At 35.3% G+C, this 22,740-nt stretch overlaps 1 protein-coding gene across 8 annotated transcripts in view; it reads left to right on the top strand.

The window, feature by feature from the left end:
- The window catches only part of CCDC88A (coiled-coil domain containing 88A), a 97,184-nt gene that overhangs the window by 57,271 nt on the left and 17,173 nt on the right, over positions 1-22,740 (top strand). For 6 of the 8 annotated variants that reach the window (XM_084900796.1, XM_084900795.1, XM_084900793.1 and 3 more), the window contains exons 14-25: positions 412-549; positions 2,196-3,266; positions 4,918-5,045; positions 6,287-6,428; positions 10,279-10,443; positions 14,436-14,597; positions 14,938-15,215; positions 15,440-15,583; positions 16,783-16,969; positions 19,538-19,683; positions 21,694-21,786; positions 21,915-22,129. In XM_084900796.1, the coding sequence (XP_084756922.1) occupies positions 412-549; positions 2,196-3,266; positions 4,918-5,045; positions 6,287-6,428; positions 10,279-10,443; positions 14,436-14,597; positions 14,938-15,215; positions 15,440-15,583; positions 16,783-16,969; positions 19,538-19,683; positions 21,694-21,786; positions 21,915-22,129 (2,869 nt within the window). The remainder of the gene's footprint in view (positions 1-411; positions 550-2,195; positions 3,267-4,917; positions 5,046-6,286; positions 6,429-10,278; positions 10,444-14,435; positions 14,598-14,937; positions 15,216-15,439; positions 15,584-16,782; positions 16,970-19,537; positions 19,684-21,693; positions 21,787-21,914; positions 22,130-22,740) is intronic. The other 2 variants (XM_084900794.1, XM_084900789.1) reach the window with 1 other exon arrangement.

Here is a 22,740-nt window from a genome sequence, read left to right as displayed (position 1 = left end):
TCCTTCATACTTTTTATATTCTCCTCTTACTTCTTGTACACCAAAATTCCTTGACTATAAAATTTTACTTTACACTTTCACTTGAGCCAAGAAAGCCTTTCAGTAAGGCTTGTACAGTCTTCACATAGCAGATAATTATCATATATTAACTTGGATTGTCTGTGTTTACAAGTAGATATTTACCTTAAAAGATGCAGAGGATAAAAAACATAGTCTTGTCTGCATATTTTATATAGCTGCTAAAATTAGCATGGTATATTACTTGAATTTCTCTACTAAATTCTTAAATTTTACCATTTGGGTATTAAAACTGTATTTTATCTTTTAATTCAATAATTATCTTTTGTTTTGATACGTTCCACTGTTTTAAAATACTTAATGATATATTGTCTTGTGACTTATTTTCTCCAGGTTGAAATTCTTGAAAATGAGATTGTTCAAGAAAAGCAAAGTCTTCAGAATTGTCAGAATTTAAGCAAGGATCTAATGAAGGAGAAGGCTCAGCTTGAAAAAACAATTGAAACGCTTAGAGAAAATTCAGAGAAACAGGTTCATAAATTTCTTATTAAGCATTGTATTTTAAAAATTTTTAACAAAAGTTAGTTTGTGCAAATAAAATGTCCATATAATATTAAAGGGAAATATTTTAGAATTTTTTTTTATTTTAAAGTAACTTGTTTATCTCACTTTCTATGCCATGTATTTTAGTAAAGTTAAAGATTAGAATTTTTTTAATTGCCAGTATGATTAATAATTGTATAACATTTTGCAGTACATGTGCTTTTAAGAATCTGTGGGAAATGGCTGTGAAGTAGAGTTGGGAGAAATGGGAGTGGAGTTTGGAGAAATGTCGCTGTGCTCTGGCCCCACTTAATAAAGGGAGAAGTGGTGGCAGCAGCCGTCTTGGACACTGTCAAATATATTTTCAAGTATTTATTGACCATTCTCATGCTTGCGGAAACAGAACTGAATAGATTGACTTGCTATTTCAATATTTGTATTTATTTATTTATTTATTGTAAAATGATTTGTTTTATGTTATCTAGGTATAACCTTAGGCCACCTATAAAATTAGAGATTTCTGTAGAGCTACAGAACAAAAATTGTAGAGCTAAGTATGAATCTGTACCTTTTACCAGGTTCTCGGGAGCTTGTTCAAAACACTAAATTTTTAAGAACTATTATATTAAGCCATGTCATGAAATGAATGGATTAGTTTTCAAATGTACTTGGGGATTTTATTATTTTGATGTTTCCAAATTAGTATTCTTTTTGGGGTTGAATACATACCCATACACTCCCATATATGATACAGCAAATATTTACTGAGGACCCTCTGTGTATAGGCATTGAAAAATTTATTTGTGCCTGGCTGGTGTGGCTCAATGGTTGGTTGAGTATCAGCCTATTAAGCCGGAGGTCATAGTTTGATTCCTGGTCAGGGCACTTGCTCATTTTCGGACTCCATCCGCAGTAGGAGGCATGCAGCAGGCAGCTGATCAGTGATTCTCATCATTAATGTTTCTCTCTCCTTCTCTGAAATCAATAAAAAATATATTTAAAAATTAAAAAACTGTGTAAAGTAAAAGCTTATATCCTCAAGGAGATATGTATGTATGTTTCCCTGATACTCATATTTGAATTTGAAACATGCAATTAAGTAATCTGAAGATCATTTTTATTGATAATAAAAACATATCTCTTAAATATTCCTTTATATTACAAACTTCCTAAAGCCAAGGACTTTAGTGATCTGGTAGTACATGTATACAGTGGTCTCTCAGTAAGTATTTGTCAGAATTAAAAGTAAGATAGAATGCTAGCACCCTTTTATGTTACGAGTTCCCTGTTCGTTTTTTAAAAAGAAATAACTATAATTTAAAATATTAGTTCTTGAGAAGACAAAATGGCGGATTCTGAGCCTTGTCCCAAAGTAAAATATTAGTTCTTGCCCTAGCTGGTTTGGCTAGAGTGTCGACCTGCAGACTAAAGAGTCCCAGGTTGCGGGCTGGATCCCAGTAGAGAGCGTGCAGGAGGCAGCCAATCAATGATTCTATCTCATCATTGATGTTTCTATCTCTCTCTCCCTCTTTCTTCCTCTCTGAAATTAATAAAAATATATTTTAAAATAGTTTAAAATACTTGGTTCTTGTCCAATTAGGTTTTTAATTTTCTCCTTTCTTTTTAAAAATTAGATTAAAATATTGGAGCAGGAAAATGAACATCTAAATCAAACTGTGTCTTCCTTAAGGCAACGCTCCCAGATAAGTGCTGAAGCAAGGGTGAAAGACATTGAAAAAGAAAATAAAATTCTCCATGAATCTATCAAAGAAACAAGTAGCAAGTTAAGCAAGATTGAATTTGAAAAAAGACAAATTAGGAAAGAATTGGAACATTATAAAGAAAAAGGAGAACGAGCAGAAGAACTTGAAAATGAGTTGCATCATCTTGAAAAAGAAAATGAATTGTTACAGAAAAAAATAACCAATTTAAAAATTTCTTGTGAAAAAATTGAGGCCTTAGAACAAGAAAATTCAGAGCTAGAAAGAGAAAATAGGAAATTTAAAAAAAGATTGGATAGCTTTAAAAACCTTACTTTTCAGTTAGAATCCCTAGAGAAAGAGAATTCCCAACTTGATGAGGAAAACTTGGAATTGCGAAGAAACGTGGAGTCTTTGAAGTGTGCAAGCATGAAAATGGCTCAGCTGCAACTAGAAAATAAAGAACTGGAAAGTGAAAAAGAGCAGCTAAAGAAGGGTTTAGAGCTTATGAAAGCATCATTCAAGAAATCAGAACGCTTAGAAGTTAGCTACCAGGGTTTAGATACAGAAAATCAAAGGCTACAGAAGGCTCTAGAGAACAGCAATAAAAAAATTCAGCAGTTAGAGAGTGAACTACAAGACTTAGAGATGGAAAATCAAACATTGCAAAAAAACTTAGAAGAGCTAAAAATATCCAGCAAAAGACTAGAACAGCTAGAAAAGGAAAATAAATCATTAGAGCAAGAGACTTCTCAACTGGAGAAAGATAAGAAACAGCTGGAGAAGGAAAATAAGAGACTCCGGCAACAAGCAGAAATAAAAGATACCACATTAGAAGAAAATAATGTGAAAATTGGAAATTTGGAGAAAGAAAACAAAACTCTATTCAAGGAGATTGGTATTTATAAAGAATCTTGTATTCGTCTGAAAGAATTAGAGAAAGAAAATAAGGAACTTGTCAAAAGAGCAACTATTGATATAAAAACTTTGGTTACATTACGTGAGGTAAGTATAGTTATCTAAATTTAAGGCACATATTTTTTACTAGAGGTATGGAGCACACGTGGGTGGGTCCTGACGCAAGGGTGGGGTGGGGGGGGTTGTAGGTGGTTGCTGGGCTGGCCCCACCCCCAATCGGGGTGGAGGGCTGATGGGGTCAGAGCTGGTGGGGGGGAGGGGCTATGGGCGGTTGGCTGGCCAACCCCATCCCCTGATTGAACTCCCAGTCGAGACAATTTGCATATTAGCCTTTTATTATATAGGATATTTTTAACTCAAGGCTTTAAGTTTTATTGGAACCCATTAGTAATTTGTATCATCTACTAGTATGGATGGCTGTAAAGTAGAAGTTTAGAATTAGAACTAGAAAGTTTCCAACTTTCCTGCCTTTATACATAAACTAAGAAGTATATGTATATTATATTTTTAAAATCTTGTACTAATGAAGTTTCCATATGTAATATTATTTCAAAATAATATTACAATATGTGATCAAGACTCGTGACTGAATGCTAAGTATAATGGGGTCCATGATAGCCATTATGTATTGAATGCAAACTGTGTGCCAAATACTGGGCTAAGGTGTGTGTGTGTGTGTGTGTATGTATATGTATGTATATATATATACACACACACACACACACACACATACATACACACACAATTTTATGACCAGTTCTTTATACGGTAGGTATTATCTTAATTAGATAAGAAAACAGATTCAGAGATATTATGTAATTTTTTGAGGATGACAGTTAATAAATGGCAGAGTTGGATTACTGGATTCAAATCCAGATCTTTCAGACTCCAAAGCCCCATGAATTTTGACCTCTAAGCTTAGAGAATACAAATCAGGTTGAACTTAAAGGTCAACATTGAACAATTGGTAGTTGCTCAGATTTGTGTGTTTAGAAGAAATTTGAAATTTATAGCAGTATACTGATAACAGATCTTGTAAACGTGGTTGGTGTAGATCAGAAGATAACATACTTGGCTTGTTTTTGCTTTTACTATGCTATACTTAAATGATAACCCTTTAAGTTCAATTTAAAAGTATCTTAGCATTCTCTCAATAAATCACACTGGAAAGTCTGTGTTTCTGCTAAAGAGATACTGAGAGGAGAGGGACCATTGTGAGCCATTCGTTTTTTTCTTTTTGTTGTTCTGTGGTCTCATAGACATGAGCAACAGGTTCCTTGTGCCTGCACTTCTCAGAATGCCCCTAGTTCTTCAGACCTATATCCTCTTCCACAGGGAGAAGGGTGCTTGTGGGAAAAGGGTGTTGTATAGGAAGAAACATACATTAAGGTCCTAGCTTATTATTGAAAAATTAATGGATATGCGTTTTTTCCCCCACAGTTCTCAAACGTGAGGTATGGATTCACAAGGAAAGAGTAAATAGTTTCTCCATTTGGTTTTAAACATTAAAAAAATAAAAAGAAGTATTAGCCAAAAAAAAAGACAAAACTATATTCTGTTTGGACTGTTATATTGTTTCATAACTACTTCTTAATGAGGGAGGGAAATTCCAACCACATTTCTGTCTTTCCTGGCTCACATATGTATTCCTGGATGGTTGTGTTAGAATATTGGCTACATTTCTTAGAAGTTTATGTTTTTGACACTTATGTGAGTTTTGCATTCTTTTTAAAATAAGGATTTGGTGAGTGAAAAATTGAAGACACAACAAATGAATAACGATCTTGAAAAATTAACCCATGAGCTTGAGAAGATAGGGTTAAATAAAGAGCGACTCTTACATGATGAGCAAAGTACCGATGACAGGTGAGTATTCAGTCACTGGTTCAGTTCCCAGTCAGGGCACATGCCAGGGTCTCAGGCTCATTCCCTGTTAGAGGGCATGCAGGAGGCAGCTGATCGATGGTTCTCTCTCATTAATGTTTCTTTCTCCCTCTCCCTTTCTAAAATCAATTTTTAAAAAATGTTTAAAAGGTAAAAAAATCAGGTAAAGAAAGCCTAATACTGTCTAAGAAAAAAAATGTTAAAATGTTATATAAATACAGTTTGCCACTGAGGTGGCAGAAGATCTAAGGCTATAATTGCCTGTGAAAGTAGAATGAGATGACAAACAAACCCCTCTCTGGTGAAATAATGCAATTTAAGCAAGTTATATTTTATTTGATTATATGCTTAAATGCATCAATTCTTTTATTATTTATTTTTATATCTTTATTGTAGTAAGTATTACATATGTAGTATTACATATGTCCTTTTTTTTTCTTTGACCCCTTCTAGCTCACATTCTTCCCCCCAACCTCCCACCCCATACCTTCATCACCCTATTGTCTGCATTACTTTATACCCTGAAGACCAAGTCTTCAGTGAGTTTCAAGTCTTAACTATGAATATGTTCTTATATAAATATTTTACACTTAATAGTGTAGACAAGTGTTTGATAATATAATAATCCTTCACTTTCTATAGATTCTATTCTTATAAAACTAAAACAAATATTTTGAAAAAATATTTTGAGACTTATAAAACCAATAGAAGTATAATGCCTGGTTGAGTATTAGGTAATTTTTTCTTTTGACAACCTAGGCTATAATCTAAAGCTCTGTTTACTTAGTGATTTTGGTTTCTTCATTCCCAGGAATAGTTTAAGAGGGGGAGACTGTGGCAGTAGGAGGAGGATAATTTAATTTGCCACTTAAATTATAAGATCTATTTATGGCACCAATATCTGTAGTCATGAATTATCTTTAAAAAATATATATATATATATTTTATTGATTTTGTACAGAGAGGAAGGGAGAGAGATAGAGAGCTAGAAACATCGATGAGAGAGAGTCATGGATCAGCTGCCTCTTGCACACCCCCTACTGGGGATATGCCCGCAACCAAGGCACATGCCCTTGTCCGGAATCAAACCCGGGTCCCTTCAGTCCCCAAGCCGACGCTCTATCCATTGAGCCAAACCAGTCTCGGCTGTAGTCATAAATTATCTTTAAAAATAATTTTCTGACCTCCAGTAACAAACTTTTACTATTTTTGTACTTGGATAGTAGGTACAAACTTTTGGAATCAAAATTAGAATCCACTCTAAAGAAGTCCCTTGAAATAAAAGAGGAAAAAATTGCTGCTTTAGAAGCTCGATTAGAAGAATCCACAAATTATAACCAGCAATTGCGCCAAGAACTTAAAACAGTAAGTGATTTCCTTGGAAATTTTTAATAGTTAAATATTTGGAGAGAAAATTATAAAATAAAAATTTAATATTTTATTAATATTGTTTTTTTTTCTTAAATTCAAGAGTGTTCTTAAACAGGTTTTTGCCATGTAATTTATGACAAACTGTATTTTGTCTGTACACTGTAATTGACTCAATCCTATTTCATGTGTGTATGTCCCCCACGCAGTTAGGAACATATCAGAATTGATATATTGAAATGGGGAAAAGGTGGGCTTATTTTATGGGTAAAAGCTCTTAATGAGATACAGGCACTTTATTCTGACACCCTTTTCCTATTGAGAATCCAGGTAAAAAGTTTGATAGGAAATTTGTACGTGTGAGAACACCAAGTAGAGGAAAATCATATGGCATGCTCTCATAAAGTTGAGGATATTTTTCTAGATCTATTTTCTTGTGATATTTAGAATTATTCGGTGAATTAAGCAAAACTGTTTTCTCTACATGAATAAATTAAATATGAAAGGATTTACCCTATATTGAGTTAATATAATACTAAATTGGGAGTATCATATTCTGACTTATTCTTCTTATCGTCTCTGCATTGCTCCCTGGAATGGTTTTATAGTAATTAAACATTAAAACCTGTAAGGTTACTACAGGCCACATTTAGAACCATTTGACTCAGAACGCTACAGGAAATACAAGTAGCTAGCAGGGCACTGTCTGGTGTTCTTCACATGAGTTGTCTGAGAATCACCTTCCTGCCAGATGACAGTCCACGTGCGAGTGAGATTCGTATTGGGTGTGCGTTGGAGCTGCCCTGGCTTTAAGACTTCATGCTCCACAGCAATTATCATCTCTTGCAACAACTCCAGAGGTATAGATTGAAGATCTCCATAAGTCGTTACTAATTTTAAGAGTTGCTGCACTTAGAGAAGTTCAAAGATATGGCTTCATGTTAGGTATTTATATTTCTCTCAAATACAATTTACCAATCAGGGATCTTATTTCCCTTCAGCAAACCTGCCTGCTAACATAGAACATTCCAATTTTATGAGGTTTCTGGAGAAAGTTAACTGGAGATGAATTTCTCAGGCAGAAAGGAAAAAGGTTTTGCTTCCTATTTGCCCATCTCAGACATTACCATGAAACAAGTATTTATGTAAAAGAAATTCTCGAACTTTATTTAATTAACATAAAGGATTATAAAAAATAAAATTTGGTGCCAGATTTTATTAATGTGCTTTATTTCATGATTTTTTTTTTTACCCTATTAAGCAGTATGACTAGGTTACAAGTAAAGTTAACTCATGAAGCTACTCAGCTATAAAATAAGTGGGTTTGGATATGGGTTGGTACATATCTATTTCTAGTCTAAAAGATGGAGATTAAAAAAATCCATTGTTATCTTTAACTTCCAGCCATTTTGGCATAACTAATATTGGACTAGCTTCCTGCCATAAACATGTATTCAGCTGTCATTATATTGTTCTTTTAATACTAGACATGAAAAGGTATATCACTTGAAGATAGACTATGAAAGTTAAATATAAGTAAATAAATATAAGGTCTAAAATAACTACAAAAATAGCATGACAGAGAGGTATGGCTAATATGCCAACAAGAGAGAGAAAATAATAGAATTACAAAAAATCCAAAAGAAAATAGGTGGAGCAAAGTACAAATTGGACAGATAGACAATAAATAGCAAATGGCGGGTTTAAATAAAATCAGACCTATTAAATATAAAAGGTCTGATACCTCAGGTAAAAGTCAGAGGTTAATGGATTAGATAAAAAGGCAAGTCCTACCTATATGCTGCTTCTAAGAAACCTGGAGTCTTTGGTCTCAGCGGCAGAATCAAGATGACGAAGGGGACGTCATCATGCAGCAAGCGCTGCAACAAGACGCACACCCTGTGCCGCCGCTGGGGCTCGGAGGCCTGCCACCTGCCGAAGCCCACCTGCGGCAAGTGCGGCTACCCCCCCAAGCACAAGAGGAAGTGTAGCTGGAGGGCCAGGGCTAAAGGACGAAACACTACCGTTACTGGCCGCAGGAGGCACCTGAGAATTGTGAACGGCAGATTCAGCCATGGACTCCGTGAAGGAGCAACACCTAAACCCAAAAGCAGCTGCTGCCACATCCAGTTCATCTGAAGGATTTCAATGATTAGTCGCACAATAAATCTCGGTTTTAAAAAAGAAAGAAAGAAAGAGAGAGAGAAAGAGAGAAAGAGAGAGAGAGAGAGAGAGAGAGAGAGAGAGAGAGAGAGAGAGAGAGAGAAAGAGAGAAAGAGAAAAAGAGAGAAAGGGAGGGGGAGGGGGAGGGGGAGGGGGAGGGAGAGGGGGAGGGAGAAAGAAAAGAAAGGAAACCTTGATGGAAAATATTTTATTTTTGTGTGAACATTAATCAGAGATTCTGATTAATGATACATAAGGTAAAGAAGCCGTTTTTGAAGCTTAGTTGTAAAAATAATGTTCTAAAAATTAGAAGCTTTGAGGATTTTTTTTCTCAGTTCTTCTTAATAACGGCATATGTTTATAACCTTTCTAAGCCTAGGGGTGAAAAGACCCTGTGGGAAATTAACGTAAAATAGGAGACTAGAAATGATGTCACCCATCTATGTTATTAGGGTGTTAAAAGTAAGGAGGAGAGGGGGGCTGGATTCCAAAACATCTATTAGATCACTTGCCAAGGTTTAAATTACATTCTACCTTGGCATCTTTTTCCTTTAGTCTCACATCATTATTTTCTAACTCAATAGTAGCAGATTTTATTGTTGAATTATAAGCTTTCTTAAGGTTTGTATTAGATGTTGAATTATTTTAAATATTTATCCTTGCCTTAATATAAAGTTTAGGTTAAGTTATAAATTTATGCTAAGTGTCTCCTAGGATAAACTAGTAATTCAGGATAAGTATATAGCAATAATCATTTCCAGTTGAAGAGAGCTATTTAAGTTAATCAGCAATTTTGGTAATGTAAGATGACCAAGTTGCTAGTTTTGAGTTGGCTCTCTTAAAGTAGGATCTGGTTGTAGTCATACCAGAAAACCTTGGATTGCTCACTCTCCATAAAATAAATTACAGTAATTATATGTGATAGATGAAGGTCTCAATAAAGAAATCATTAATTTATTTAACACAGCTCATTTTGGGCAACATATCCTTCATAAAAGGGCAAGTGTCTACATATAGATACTTCCTCAATTTTAATTTAGATCTCTTTTTTAAGAGGAATTAATACTGTGTCAGATCTTTATTGTTTACATGAGGATCTCAGAAATCTCTAAATCAGCTATAGATAGAACTCTAGAAACAGTTGTATTATTAGCAGCACGTCTTGATCTTCAGCAACATTTTCATCATAAACAATAGGATATGAAATTAGAGAATATATTGTAGGAGCATTACACATGAAAAATACGTTTGCCGTAGCTGGTTTGGCTCAGAGGTTAGAGAGTTGGCCCAAGGACTGAAGCGTGGTGGGTGCCGGGGCACGTTCACCAGTTGCAGGCTCAATCCCCGGCGCCAGTCAGGCACATGCAGAAGGCAACCAACTGATGTCTGTCTCTCACATCGATGTTTCTCTTTCTTCCCCTCCCTCCCACTCTCTCTAAAATGCAATGGGAAAAGATCCTCGGGTGAGGATTAACAAAAAGAAGAATATATTTAATATTTCTAAGAGAGAAGGATTTGTATTTTATGGAGCATAAATTGTGATTATGCTAATGATGATAATTATACAGACTATTTACCATATTTTTAGATATTCACCAGATTCGGTGCAGAGTCAAATTAATTGTAAGAAGCAGGACTGAGATGATTTCTTTTCCCCATTAAAACATTTTAAATTACATTTTAGGTGAAAAAGAATTATGAAGCCCTTAAACAGAGACAAGATGAGGAACGGATGGTACAGAGCCCTCCTTCCGCTTCCAGTGAAGATAACAAATGGGAGCGAGAAAGTCAAGAAACAACCAGAGAGCTTCTGAAAGTTAAAGACAGATTGATTGAAGTAGAAAGAAACGTAAGTATTTTTAAATTTTTAGTAGGAATAAGGATTTTTAGAAGTAATGTGTAACTCAGAAAAATGTATCTAATCTGGTTTGGTAGCTTTGTTCATTTTATACTTTCTTGACCGATTTATTTTGTAATATGAATAAAGACTGAAGAACTCATAATTTACTTCTCTCCATCACCCTCACACAAGACCATCAGTAACCTTTATCAACTCTGTCTTGAAAATATAACCTCAAACCCATTTTCTTTCTCTACATCTTTGCTGCTACCTCAGTTGCAGGCTCAAGGTAGCATCATCTGTCATCTAGAGTCTAGATTCTAGACTATTAAAATATGCTCCTAACTGCCCTACCTTTTCCATTTCTGGCCCAGTCTAACCCATTCTCAACACAGGAGTCAGTTATTTCTTAAAACATATTCCAAACCATGTCACTTTCATACTTAAAGTCTTTAATAGCTTCCCATTTTAATTAAAATAAAATCCAGATTCTTCGCTGTGTCCTGTAAGATCCTTCTTAACATTGTCCTGCCTGATCTTATACCACGTTTCTACCCACTCTGCTTATTAATCTGCAGATAATATCTGAAAAACGCAAAACAATGCCAGGCACATAGTAAGTAAATTAGTTCTAGTCATACTGGCATTTTTCTCCTTGTTCCTCCTCAGGCCTCTCTGTCTGCCTCCCCTGCTGGCTGGCTTCCCTCAGAATTCGTGTCTCATGTCACATATCGCCTGCAAGACTTCTTGCTTGATCCCTTTCCTCAGTAAAGGAGCTGTCCCCAGCCTAAACCGTTCTTCACTATCACACCACTGCCTTATTTAGCTTCTCATAGCACTTTTCACTTATGAAATGACATTATTTTGTTCATTTATTTGTTCTCTATCTACTGAAAAAAAGCTCCTTGAAAGCAGGTAGCTTGTCTTTTATTTTCACCACTGCCTTCAGTATGTAGAATAATGCTTCTTAGATGGCAGACACTGTGCTGAATGAGTTACATATTTGACAATAAACAATAATTGAATGAATTCAACAAACATCCTACAAAGGTGAATAAGCTTTAGGAACTTGCATGCTAACAAGTAAAATAGTTGTGGTTGTTATTGTTATTTTTAATATAACATGAATTAAAAGCTTTAAGCCAGTGGTCGGCAAACTCATTAGTCAACAGAGCCAAATGTCAACAGCACAATGATTGAAATTTCTTTTAAGAGCCAAATTTATTAAACTTAAACTTCTTCTAACACCACTTCTTCAAAATAGACTCGCCCAGGCCGTGGTATTTTGTAGCTCACGAGCCCTTTGCCGACCACTGCTCTAAGCCATAAAGCCAAAAATTAATACCTTATACCTTTGATTCCTACTTTCTCATCCAAAAGTAATTACTATAAATATCTTTACCAGGAAACTGTTTGTGATTTACCTATATATAGAAGTATACTTCTTTTACAGTTTTATATCTGTGGATAATAGAATGTCTATTTTTAATTATTCAGTAATATATACATATATACCTCTATTGTTTAGGTTAATAATTATACCTCGAACAATTGGGCTGGCATATAAAGTCCTGTAAGATAAATCTCTTTCCCATTGACTTCCTTTATCAATTTTCACTGAGGTAAAAGTTACTTGGTTCTCATACTTTAGCCATTTTAGATAATGGGTTTATAAAAATGGCTAGCCCTATATTAGATGAATAATTTTTGTGTCTCTGCCAGTATCTTTGCTAACTACCTACTTTCCTATTGTAAATTTTTCCTACTCTGAGATACCCTTTCTAGTCATAGCTATCTCTTCTATTCATTACATACTATAGGAATTTTTGTTATTTCTAGGATCATTAGAGCTTGTATATTTTGATTTCTAAAGAGCTGAACTACAACAGTACTTAACATATCCAAGGGAAAAATCGTTTACTTATTTGGTATGTCAGGATGGTATTCTAGGCCCTGGTTGATTTTCCACAGTGGCTAGAGAGCATCGGCCTGTGAACTGAAGGGTCCCAGGTTTGATTCCGGTTGGGGCCACATGCCTGGGTTGTAGGCTCAATCCCCAGTAGGGGGGGGTGCATAAGGCAGCCAATCCATGATTCTCTTTCATCACTGATGTTTCTATCTTTCTCCTTCTCTCTTCCTCTCTGAAATAAATTATATATATATTTTTAAAGATGGTATTCTAAGTCAGTATTCTACATTTTTTCAGTATATGTTTTTTATCCTTTGTATTTGAACAAATGAACAAAAGAAGTTCAGTATCAAAAACATCTTTGAAACATTTTGGTTCTTCAGCTTTGTTTTTTATGGTATATGTGGGTTAAATCCTGACTTGTCTTTTATACAGTGATATATATAACATAAAACCCTATGGAGTGAATATTATTATTGTCCCCCAAATGCAGATAAGATAAAAGTAATTTGTTGGGATTCAGTTGTAACTTTTTGTTGTTGTTGTTGTTGTTGTTGTTAATCCTCATCCAAGGATAGATAGATAGATATATATATATATATATATATATATATATATATATATATACATACACACACACACACACACACACACATATATATACATACACACACACGCACGCACATATATGTGTGTGTGTGTGTATATGTATATGTATATATATTTTTTAATATTTTTTATTGATTTCAGAGAGGAAGGGAGAGGGAGAGAAAGATAGAAATATCAGTGATGAGAGAGAATCATTGATTGGCTGCCTCCTGCATGCCCCCTACTGGGAATCAAGTCCTCAACCCGGGCATGAACCCTTTATCAGAATCGAGCCCAGGACCTTTCAGTCCACAGACTGACACTCTGTTCACTGAGCCAAACTGACTAGGTCACCCAAGGATATTTTTCCATTAATTTTTTAGAAAGGGAGAGACAGAGAGAAACATCCATGTGAGAGACTTATCGATTGGTTGCTTCCCACATGGCCCCAGTCAGGGCTGGGGATTGAGCCTGCAACCAAGGTATATATTCTTGGCAGGAATCAAACCCAGGACCCTTCAGTCCACTGCCTGATGTTCTATCCACTGAGCCAAACCAGCTATAGCTCAGTTGTAACTTTTTATGCGTGTTGCAATTATATGTAAATTCTGGTCTTTTGTATATCAAAGATTTTAAATTTGGGTTTCTAGAGGATTCTTTGTTTATACTTTTTGATGCTATGTTATTTATGATATGTTATTTAGAAGTAACCCTAAAAATGTAATATTCATAACAAACATTTTAATATTTAGAACATTAAACTATGATTTGTACAGTAACTCAACCGTTTAACTATAAAACTGAATTATGGCCATATGTACTGGAAAAATTGAAAATGGTATGTTTTGTTTGGATTTGCTCTAGAAGTCCTCTAGATGAAATAGAGCTTTAGTGAGTGTTTTATTCCATGAAAAATAATTACTAAAGAAAATACGTAATATCTGTGAGGGTTGTAGGCACTAACATTTTTAAACAGATGGTTTAGATGGCTTCTACTTGTCTTCCAAATATCTGTGTTTGTAAAATACTTAGTTTTGCTGCTATCCTTGTGACCACCACATATTTGTCTGTCAGTCTGTCTGTCTATCTCGATTGCCTTTGGGCATTTAGAAAAGCAGCACTCCATGGACTAGAAATGTTCCACTTATTCTGGACACACTGGGCACTTTTGAGCAGCATGAAAACCATACAGCTGACAGTCACGTTCTTGTTATCTGTGTTAGTCAATATATTCAGAATGGAGTATTTTATTTTTTAGATATTATAAAAGCCGACAGACACAAATGCAGTAGTCTTCAGATTTTATGATTATTGCTTTCTTTTTCTTAGATTAAATATCTGTTTACATTTGGGATAGAGGGAATATTTTCTTTTCTCTTTTAAGATTGTTAGGGTTGTATTTTATTATAATGGTAAAAAATACTTGTACAAAATGCCGGTATCTGTTAAGTAGAAATTGTTTGATGTTGTTTTTATTTATAATATGTGTGTTTTCTTCCTTAAGAATGCTACACTACAAGCAGAGAAGCAAGCACTGAAAACTCAACTGAAGCAACTTGAGACACAGAACAATAATTTGCAGGCTCAGATTCTTGCACTTCAGAGGCAGACAGTGTCATTACAAGAGCAGAATACTACTCTTCAAACACAGAATGCCAAACTTCAGGTTGTAATGTAATATTTGGGGGATATGCAACAAAGGCTTGAATTATGCTATTAAATAATTCAAGCTAAAACATATATATGATATAGATCCCCTAATATATATCATATATATATATATACACTAATATATATATAACAACACCTACCAAAAATCAAAATTAAATGGTAACCTTGTTCTTTGGGACACAAAAATTCAAACTTTCTCAGTATAATGTGTATATATCTGCTTTGATTTATTTAAAACTTCCTAACGTTAATGTAATCTTTCTTATTTAAAACAAAAACAAAAGAACAATATAAGCTATTTTTATTATTTCTGATAACAATATACATTCTTATAGGTTGAAAATTCCACACTTAATTCCCAAAGTACCTCTCTTATGAACCAGAATGCACAACTCCTAATCCAGCAGTCTTCCTTAGAAAATGAAAATGAGTCTGTAATCAAAGAGCGAGAAGATCTGAAATCTCTCTATGATTCTCTGATCAAAGACCATGAGAAACTGGAACTTCTTCATGAACGGCAGGCTTCAGAGTATGAATCTCTCATTGCTAAACATGGAACTCTAAAGTCTGCCCACAAAAATCTTGAGGTGGAGCATAAAGACCTCGAAGATCGGTAATTTATTATATTTTCTGTGTTTTTAATTTAACACCTATTTACTTTGGGTAATAAAGTAAATGTTGAGTTAAACATATCTAAGAGATTATGTAGCAAATTTACTATATAAACTTACATGTTTTGTGATACTGGCCTGTAATAAATTACTCTTATTTTTTCATTTTAAAGTATTTTTCCCTTTGAGGACATATTATAAACCAAATATCTAACTTTTTCCCCAGTTATAATCAGTTACTAAAACAGAAAGGACAATTGGAAGATTTGGAAAAAGCACTGAAAGTAGAACAGGAAAAAATGCTGCTTGAAAACAAAAACCACGAGACTGTAGCTGCAGAATACAAGAAACTTTGTGGTGAAAATGATAGGTAATAAATATTTATATATTTTAGTTTTGTATTATTATTCATTACATCCAAAGTGTATACTACCTTTTTGCAGTACCATCCATAAATTAGAATTTTAAAAGCAGACCCCAGCAATAAGTAAATTACCAACAAAACCTTGCAGCTAGTTATAGAATGGCTCAGACAAAAATCTAGATCTTCTTTTCTCTCTCTATTGAACTAATTAAGCTTTTTTTTTTTTTTTTAATCCTCACCTGAAGATATGCTTAGAGGGAAGGAGTTAGAGAGGATGAGAGAGAGGGGAAAAAAACATCTAGCAGTTGCCTTCTTTATGCTCCCCAATGGGATCAAACCCACAGCCCAGGTATATGCCTCGATTGGGAAGTTAACCAGCAACCTTTCAATGACAGAACTCCGCCAACTGAGCCGTTCAGGCTGGGCTAAATAATTGAAGTTTTTAAGCCACATTATATACTGAAATTTTTGTGCCTTGAGAGCATTTTCATATTTTATTAAGACAATGTAATGGACCTGATTCTTGATGTCTTTCTCCTTCTTTTGCTTGTCTGATATCCCAATTCCTGTCTTTTGAAGTTGCTACAAGTGAGCAGCCTTATGATTTTCTATCTGATTTATTCATACTTTTATTTTTAACAATCTTAGATATAAATAGCCTCCTATTGCCATGGAGCAATTCTTTTTTAACTTGAAGCCTTGGGAAAATCAAAATTTGCCACTGGTAGTCAAATTAATCCATAAGGATATATTTTCAAGTTTTTTTTAGAAACCTTTGAAAAGTTTAAACAGCCTAAACCAACCAAGCATGTCAAACTCACGGCCGGCAGGCGGCGTGCCTCATTTATTTGGCCCGTATTAGCCTTTGAGTTTGATATGCTTGGCCTAAACATTTGCACTGCACTTGCATTGCCATAACTGAAGTGCCGAAAGGCAGCACACAAAATTTCGCATGTCTTCACTTCTTCAACATATTTAAGTGCTGAGAGATTTCATTTCAAGGGAAGAAAAGTACTCAAATTTTTTAAAAATCTAGTTTTTACGAAATAGAAACTGACTCTTGATTAGTGTAGTAATTAGCAGAAGAATTCTTTATATTCTCTAAGTATGTCTGAATGTGATTTATAGCATTTTCACATTATGTTAATGACAATGAAAGCTATGAAGAAAATTTGATTCTATTCTATTACAATTTCTAATTATAGGTTGAGTCATACATATAATCAGCTTTTAAAAGAAACTGAAGTTTTACAAACTGACCATAAAAACTTGAAAAGTCTTCTAAATAATTCCAAACTGGAACAAACAAGATTAGAAGCTGAATTTTCGAAGCTGAAGGAGCAATACCAACAGTTGGACATTACATCCACCAAGCTGAATAACCAGTGTGAGGTGAGCTTTAACAAGTTTAATCAGTTTTTTAAAAATCTGTACATTTAAGTACTCAAAGCTTACAATGTATAGAACATTCATTCTGCCTGTGATCTATAAAAGTCTTAAGTAAGATATGATTGGGGTAATGAACTTACAAAATGGTAGAGGAGCATGAAAAATTAACTTCCCAAGAAACAAAAAAAATTGACAAAACTGTCAAAAATTATCATGTTAGTGCTGTGAAACTCATGCAGAAGCGAACAACAAATTGAGAAGCATTTGTTAAAAACCGCTCACCTTTGGGTAGGAGCTATAGTTGTCTGAGGCAATGTGACTTCTCCCAGTCTCATCCCCTCTCCCTGTCTTAGTTTCAGAGCCTGGCAGTTCTGCCTGGGTGCAGGGCAATCCATGAAAAGCAGTACCTTTGCTACTGGAGGGTACTGGCTTGATTTGAGCAGAGCACAGAAAAGCCCCAGGCCCAGGAGAGCTGTCAAAGGCTAACGTAACCTGAGGTTGGAATATTGGTTGGGACAAAGTAACAGATCAGCAAACTTGTCAGAAATTTTACTGTGAGCTCCAAGCAATTGCACAGTAAATATTTATTTTTGCTCATGAATCTATGGGTCAGTTGAGCAGATGTGCTGATCCATGAATTGCTGTGTAGGCCAAGATTAGTTGATCATAGTCGGACTTGCTCCTGCATCTGCGGGTATCTGGCATGTACCCCGAGGACTGGCTGGTCTAGGGGGACCCAGCTAGCATAACTTCCCTGTTTACTCGGTTTCTCATCCTCTAGCAGGATTTCCAGAGACTGCATGTAGGCACATAAGGCCTCTTGAGGACGGGGCTTGGAACTGTCACACAATCACTTCCATCTTCTTCTCTTGGCCAAAGGCATTCCAAATACAGGAAGAGAGAAAATAGATTCCTTTTTTTTGATGGGAGGAGTGAGAAGTCACATTGTAAAAGGATATACATATAGGGAGAAGGCTAACTGGATTCAGTTTTGCAGTGAATCTGCCACATGTTATATTTCAATTTAATAATATATAGATAAATGAAAGAAACTTAGCACAATATTAGCAGTTGTTAGATCTAGATGGCTGTTTATGGATAGTCATAAATAGCTTTTCTGTAGGTTTTATTTATTGATTTGAGAGAGAAAGAGAGAGAGGAAGGGAAGACACACACACACACACACACACACACAGACATCACTTTGTCCCATTCATTTATGCATTCATTGGTTGATTCTTGTATGTGCCAGGGATTGAACCTGCAACCTTGGCATCTTGAGATGATGCTCTATTCAATGACCTACTCAGCTAGGGCCTTGAGAATTTTTTAAATGTTTGTTTTCTTTATCTATTACTTTTGGAGGAAAAATAATTATTGGCATATATTTTTTTAAAATACAGCTCTATTGGTTTTACTCCAGAACTGCTGAATTCAAATGCTAGCTCCCAGAAATCTACATTTTTAAAAATATACTTTATAAGTGATGCTAAATTTGAGAATCACTACTGTGAGCTTTCTGACTTCTACTGGAACTGCTGGCCTACCTAAATCATATTTCCTTCCAAATTCCATTTAAAGAAAAAGCAGCCCAATGCTGCTGGCAGCCCAACTACAAGTAACATGAGCTAGCAATATCAATCATTGACACGATCACCTACCTCCTTTGTTCAAGCTGCAAAAAGTATATAGCAATTTACAAGGTTCCTTGAAAACAGTGGTTGAAAAAAGAAGGAGGCTTAGTAAGTATCTGTTGGGTGCCATAAGCATGACACCAGGTATTTTACATGTATTATTTAATCTTTGCAAAAATCTTACAGGGTGGGATTATCCTCATTTTACAGATGAGGTCATTGAAGCTCAGAGAATTAACTAATTTTTTTTTTTGTGCCACTGTTTTCATATTTTTTTATTAAGGTATTATATGTGTACATATCTTTCCATTGCCCCCCCCCACGCCCATACATGCCCTCTCCCCCAACAGTTATTCATCCATTGGTTATGCTTATATGCATGCATACAAGTCCTTCAGTTGATCTCTTATCTCCTCCATATCTCCCTGTCCTTCCCACTGTAATTTGACAGTCTGTTGCTTTACTGTGTCTGTATCTATCTTTTTGTTCATCAGTTTATAATGTTCTTTATTATTCATAAATGAGTGAGATCATGTGGTGTTTCTCTTTCACTGACTGGCTTATTTCACTCAGCATGATGTGAATTAACTAACTCGTTCAGTGTTTCATAACTACTTAGAAGCCCAGAGATTTGAACCTAGCTTTCAGAGTATAAGTTAAACAATTTTTAAGAAAGCAGTGTTTTTGGAACTAACTAATTTGTGATAAGCCCAATGTTGTTGAGAATTATGAAAACCCAGATGTATAGCATATAACCCAGTTTTTTAGCTGTCATTATTACTAAACTAATCACTCACATTCTGACCAAAGTGTGACCATCTAATTGTTCAAATAGCAGGAGATTGAAGTCTGTGAAGTACTCTATTTTTCAGAAGTTTTGGGTGATTTATGTTGAATGTAAATGTTGATATTTTAAAAAATACCTGTTTTCCAACAGTTGCTAAGCCAACTTAAAGGAAATTTAGAAGAAGAAAATCGGCATCTACTAGATCAAATCCAGACATTAATGCTGCAGAACAGAACACTGTTGGAGCAGAATATGGAAAGCAAGGATCTTTTTCATGTTGAACAAAGACAGTACATGTAGGTACCAAATAATTTTGCACATGAAATATTAGGTATGATTTTATATTGTAATTTCTGGTGGCAGAGAAAACTCAATCTAATTTTTTCGATTTTCAACATTATTTTTTCCACATATATTTTTTCAAATGCTTATGTCTCAGGCTCTATGCTGATAACCAGGAATACTATCATGAAAACATGGGTACTGCTCTTAAGGAACTAGTAATATAAAGTGAGAAATACAAATAACTGCCATAATGGAAGTATGTGTAGGAGGCATAGAAATACAGCACCCTTAGTCTGGGAGCAGTGAAGTGGACTTGCCAAAGTTGGTTGCTTGAGCTGAGACTTAGGGGTTCAGTAGGAGTTCACCTGTGAAGACATACAAGATCAGTAAAACAGCAAAAGCAAAACACAGCAGTGTGCTGAAAGTGTGTTATGGTATGCTACAGGCTCTGAAAATTGATTTTTCTTACTGGAGCAAAATTGAGGAGGGAGGAACAGCAGAGAAGTGGTAAACTGTCACTCAAGAGTCACTTCACAAAGGCTTTTCTATGCCACACAAAAAAATTGCTGAAAAATTTGAATAAGAGAGTAATAAGATCAGGTCTGCATTAAAAAACACAACACTAAGGGCATTTTAGAGTATGGATTGAAGGTTCTGAGAATAGAGATAAGAAATAAGTTTTATGAAAGCTGTTGCAATAATCTAGTAAAAAAATAATTCACAAGCAGTGATATTTGAGATGAAATACAAGAGATACGTGAGAAATAGAATTGACAGGGCTTCCCTGTTGCTAAGTTACGTCTCCATTGAGTGTGGAGGAAGCTGGTAAAATCAGGATTTTGGCCTCAGTGTATATTACACCACAATCCGTATTTTCTAAATTCTTTTCCCCTTGTCACTGATTGCCCCTCACTGCCCGCCTGCCAGCCTGGTCACCCCTAACTGCCCCCTGCTGCCAGCCAGGTCATCCCCGACTGCCCCCTCTGCCGGCCTGGTCGCCCTCGCTCTAACTGCACCCCTCCTCCCCCTGCCGGCCTGGTCACCTCTAACTGCCTCCCCTCCCCCACCTGATTGCCTCTTACTACCCCCCTTGCTGGCCTGGTTGCCCAACTGCACACCCTGGTCATCCCATGCAGCCTGCTCATTCAGTCATTTGGTCATCCTTCACTAATCCCCCTGCCGGCCTGGTTGTAGGCAGCCATCTTGTGAGGGTGTGAGGATTAATTTGCATATTACATCTTCATTATATAGGACTAGAGGCCCGGTGCATGAAAATTGTGCACTCGGAAGAGGGAGGTCCCTTAGCCTGGCCTGTGCCCTCTCGAAGTCTGGGAACCCTCGGAGGATATCCAAAGTTGTCATCGGACATCTTTAGCACTGCCACAAAGGGGAGAGGCTCCCGCCACCGCCACCATGCTCCCAGGCATGAGCCCGGCTTCTGGCTGAGTGGCACTCCCTCTGTGGGAGTGTATTGACCACCAGGGGGCAGCTCCTGTGTTAAGTGTCTACCCACTATTGGTCAGTGCGTGTCATAGTGACTTGTCATTCCACCATTCAGCCAATTTACATATTAACCTTTTATTATATAGGATATTTGTAATTGTAAGCAAACAAACTGTTCATTTCAATTTTTTACCTATATAAATTGTAATTACTGTTTATTCCAAAAATGGAGGAAAAGTCGTTGTTGATATAATGTTGTTTAATAGCTATAAAAAAGATGTTAAGAGAATTCCTTTGTCATGATAAGATTGTAACATGGAAAATTATTTTCAACTAGATCCTATTGAAGAATTGAAACTTTAAATCCTACATGGTTTTATTTAAGTATGTAAATTTAAAGAAAAGGAGAAACTTCAAAAAATTCATTGTTACTACCGGTACCTAATTCTTAGTTTTCAACTATGGTATCTGTATTTGTTTTAAGTTTTGGGGAGAAGTTAGATCATAGTCACAAAATAACTATCATTTATAACTGTACAAAATATGTATGTCCTGAAATTTAATTTTTATTTTTATAGTGATAAGTTAAATGAATTAAGACGACAAAAGGAGAAATTAGAAGAGAAAATTATGGATCAATATAAATTTTATGAGCCATCTCCTCCTAGAAGGTACTATTCACCAAAATTGACTCATTTTTACTTCAAAAAAAGAACAGAATATTTTAAACTTCTGATTTTATGAAGGATTTATATGTTGAATGTTAGACTGATAAGAACTTTTTAAATTTTTCTATTAGGAGAGGCAACTGGATTACTCTAAAAATGAGAAAATTGATAAAGTCTAAGAAGGATATTAATCGGGAACGTCAGAAATCTCTAACATTAACACCTACCCGCTCAGACTCCGGTGAAGGATTTCTTCAGCTCCCCCATCAAGATAGTCAGGACAGTTCTTCAGTAGGCTCAAACTCTCTAGAAGATGGCCAAACTGTGGGGACCAAGAAAAGCAGCAGTGAGTGCCTAAACTCTTTAAACATTTGTTATGTCTCGTATTGATTTAGAATCCTTTCTAAAAGATTTTTAAAAAATAACTTCAACACTCCTTTAAGATAATAGTTTAATTAATGCATTTCTTTTTGACTCCATACAATTATAAAATTCATTATATACTACAATAATACATAACCACAGGGTTTTCTATATTGTGTGTGTAAAGATATTCCGTACACAGGGATCCCATCATTTGGCAGGGGAGGTAAAACAGTGTAGAAAGAACATTGAAATAAGAGCTAGAAACCTCTGCCATTTGCTAGTTCTGTTAATATGGGCAAGCATTTCATCTTTGTGTCATACTTTACCAGGGTGATTATGAATAGCAAGTGAGAAATATTTACAAGAGCTCATTTTCATAATTATAACGAAATAGAATAAGGCATTTTACAATGAAGTTTTACTCAGACTTTTGTATCAAATTGGAACAAAGTTACATTGGGCAAAACAAAGAAATAGGTATAAATTTGAAGAGAACGCTATTTAAAGATTTAGAAATAATTGATGGTCATGAAAAGTATTGAGTGCTTGAAAAAGGATTGGTTAAAATAGGGGAGAAGATATAAATTTGTG

Source organism: Pipistrellus hanaki (assembly GCF_964339955.1).
Source record: "Pipistrellus hanaki genome assembly, chromosome: 12".
Taxonomy (NCBI): domain Eukaryota; kingdom Metazoa; phylum Chordata; class Mammalia; order Chiroptera; family Vespertilionidae; genus Pipistrellus; species Pipistrellus hanaki.
The sequence above is the reverse complement of the archived record's forward strand: the minus strand, read 5'-3'. Positions and strand labels throughout refer to the sequence as shown.